The 2,358-nt window shown below is 33.3% G+C and overlaps 1 protein-coding gene across 1 annotated transcript; it reads left to right on the top strand.

The window, feature by feature from the left end:
* Positions 1-1,332: 1,332 nt before the first annotated feature.
* LOC111370706 (auxin-responsive protein SAUR71-like) lies at positions 1,333-2,037 on the top strand. Its single transcript, XM_022992543.1, has one exon. It carries the CDS (start codon positions 1,400-1,402, stop codon positions 1,796-1,798), a length of 399 nt encoding a protein of 132 aa, XP_022848311.1. The 5' UTR covers positions 1,333-1,399; the 3' UTR covers positions 1,799-2,037.
* The last annotated feature ends 321 nt before the right edge of the window (positions 2,038-2,358 follow it).

Here is a 2,358-nt window from a genome sequence, read left to right as displayed (position 1 = left end):
TAATCAAACAATCCCTTATTTTTGGAACCTTGACTCTTGGGCCATTAATTGCAACATTTGTAGTTAAAGGTAAATGGACAAGTGCTGCTTTTCTTAAATTATAATCAAGAGGCATAATTCAGTAAATCACGTACGATTTATTGGCATAATTATGGCTTGCTGTTGGGGCAATTCTACAGTTAAAAAAAAAAAGAAAAAAAGAAAAAAAAGAGGCAATCATTTTTATTTTTTTTTAATTATGGCGGGCCGATTATTTAATAATTTAAGCAGTCTTTTTCTTTTCAAAAAATTATGTACAGAGTCAAAGATAAAATTTTTGACTTGTTGAATTTGTAATACTAAAATAATTCTTTAAATTGCTATAGAACGCTTTCTTGTTTCTGCTCGATTAGTCTTACTCAATGCGTCGTCGTCTTTTCAGCTACTCAATTTTCCTAATGATTTAATATTAATTTCGACCGAGAAATTTTGTCTATATTATTTTGTTTATGCAATTTTCGAAGACTGCTAACAATTTAAGCTTTGACCATTGGTAGATTAATCAATTTTTCCCTTTTAAAGTAATTGTTATTGTCACTATTTCATGGATACGTTTGGTAGGATTAAAATTCAAATTTTAATCTAAATCAAAATGAACATATAATTTTAAATGTATATTTTATAGGATCCACAACTTTTCAACAACGCATTTTATCAATTTTTATCAAAATCTATTAAAAATCTGATTTTAATTCTCTCCAAACAAAGACATTTTATATTTTTGTTGTTTTTTTCATTTTGTAAACACGTGAAGTAAAAAAAGATTACCCGTTTGGTACTCATTTTTCTGAAAATGCATTTTTTCTTTATTCTTTTCAAACACACATTATTTATTAAAATAATATTACACGTAAATCAAATTTTTTTTCTTATTTTTCAACCACACATTTTCCATCAATTTACTATTCAAAAATACATTTTTACATAAAAATATCTCCCAAATACCCTCTAAATCCTTATTTGGTTCAATTATAAAAGTGAAACCACAACTTTTCAATCATACATTCTTTTAAAATATATAATTTTGATTTTTATGTAAAACATAAGCTAATAAAAATGACACGTCAGATACTAAAAACAAAATCAATTTTCTTAAATTTCCTACTAAGTTCCAAATTAGAATTCAATTTTTTATGCTTCGAAAATTTCTCACCAAATTCCAAATTAATCAAAGAAACTTTTTTGTACAAAAATAATAAATACTACAATAATTGTACCTGCCAAGTACGCCGATCTGTACCTTCCAATACCGTTTCCTTCACTTCCTATATTTATACCATTCTCCTCTCCCCTCTTACCCACCCCTCTCTCTCTCTCTCAGTTTCTCTCTGCAAAGAATACAAAATTTAAAAGTACAAAAATGAAGAAGTTGATAAGGAGGCTATCTAGAGTGGCTGATTCTTCGCAATATTGTCTTTTGCGGTCGGAATCCAGGGCGGCGAGGCCTCGTCGATTGGAATCATTCCGACAGAAGTCCGGCGGAGTGCCCCAGGGTCACCTGCCAGTCTACGTCGGCGAGGAAATGGAACGATTTGTAGTGAGCGCTGAGCTCTTGAATCACCCGATCTTTGTAAAGCTGCTCAATAAATCGGCGCAAGAGTACGGGTACGAGCAGAAAGGCGTGCTCCGGATCCCCTGCCATGTGTTCCTGTTTGAACGGGTGCTGGAGGCTCTTCGAATCGGCGGCGAGTCGCTTGACCTCACGGACCTCCTCAACTCGCTCTCTGACGAGTTTTCAAACAGTCGGGGAGATAAGTAGCGGTGTTAAGTTAATTAAGTAATTAATTAGAAAGATAATTGCGAAGCTGCTGTAGCTGTTGGTGATCGTATAACTTTTGGATTAGATTTTGTTTTCTTCTCCTCCTTTGTAAATACTTTGTTATGAACAATGTGGAGTAGAGTTTTGATGAAGTTGTGTTTGCTTAACCATATAGAAAGTGAAAAAGCAAAACAGAGTTTGAAAATTACTTGAATTTTTTTACTGTATTTTCCATAGTTGTTTCAGTGTGTTCTATAAACGAGTAAATGATCTAATAGGCATCGATGATTCACTAATCAATTCTTGTGTCATGTCATCGCTACTTTAACGTAAATTAATAACCGGCGTCCATTACATTATTTCCCCCATAAACAATTGATATTTCAGTATGTGGACAGGAGATTGGTTAGATTTACGAGAATGGTACTCTGAATATTACCGTACCAACGGCCGACAAGTGAAAAGGAAACTGACCATTGACTCCTAGAGAATTGAGCGTTTACCGTTTATGCTTCCGTGATTTTGCGTGCTCTGTAATTTGTGGGGAGAGGGCATATTTG

The sequence above is a fragment of the Olea europaea genome, chromosome 21 (genome assembly GCF_002742605.1).
Source record: "Olea europaea var. sylvestris chromosome 21, O_europaea_v1, whole genome shotgun sequence".
Lineage (NCBI taxonomy): Eukaryota > Viridiplantae > Streptophyta > Magnoliopsida > Lamiales > Oleaceae > Olea > Olea europaea.
Note: the sequence above shows the minus strand (reverse complement) of the source record. Positions and strands in the feature narration are given on the sequence as shown.

Excerpts from the sequence above, each read along its gene's own strand:
- LOC111370706 (XM_022992543.1), top strand. The coding sequence starts at position 1,400 with ATGAAGAAGTTGATAAGGAGGCTATCTAGAGTGGCTGATTCTTCGCAA.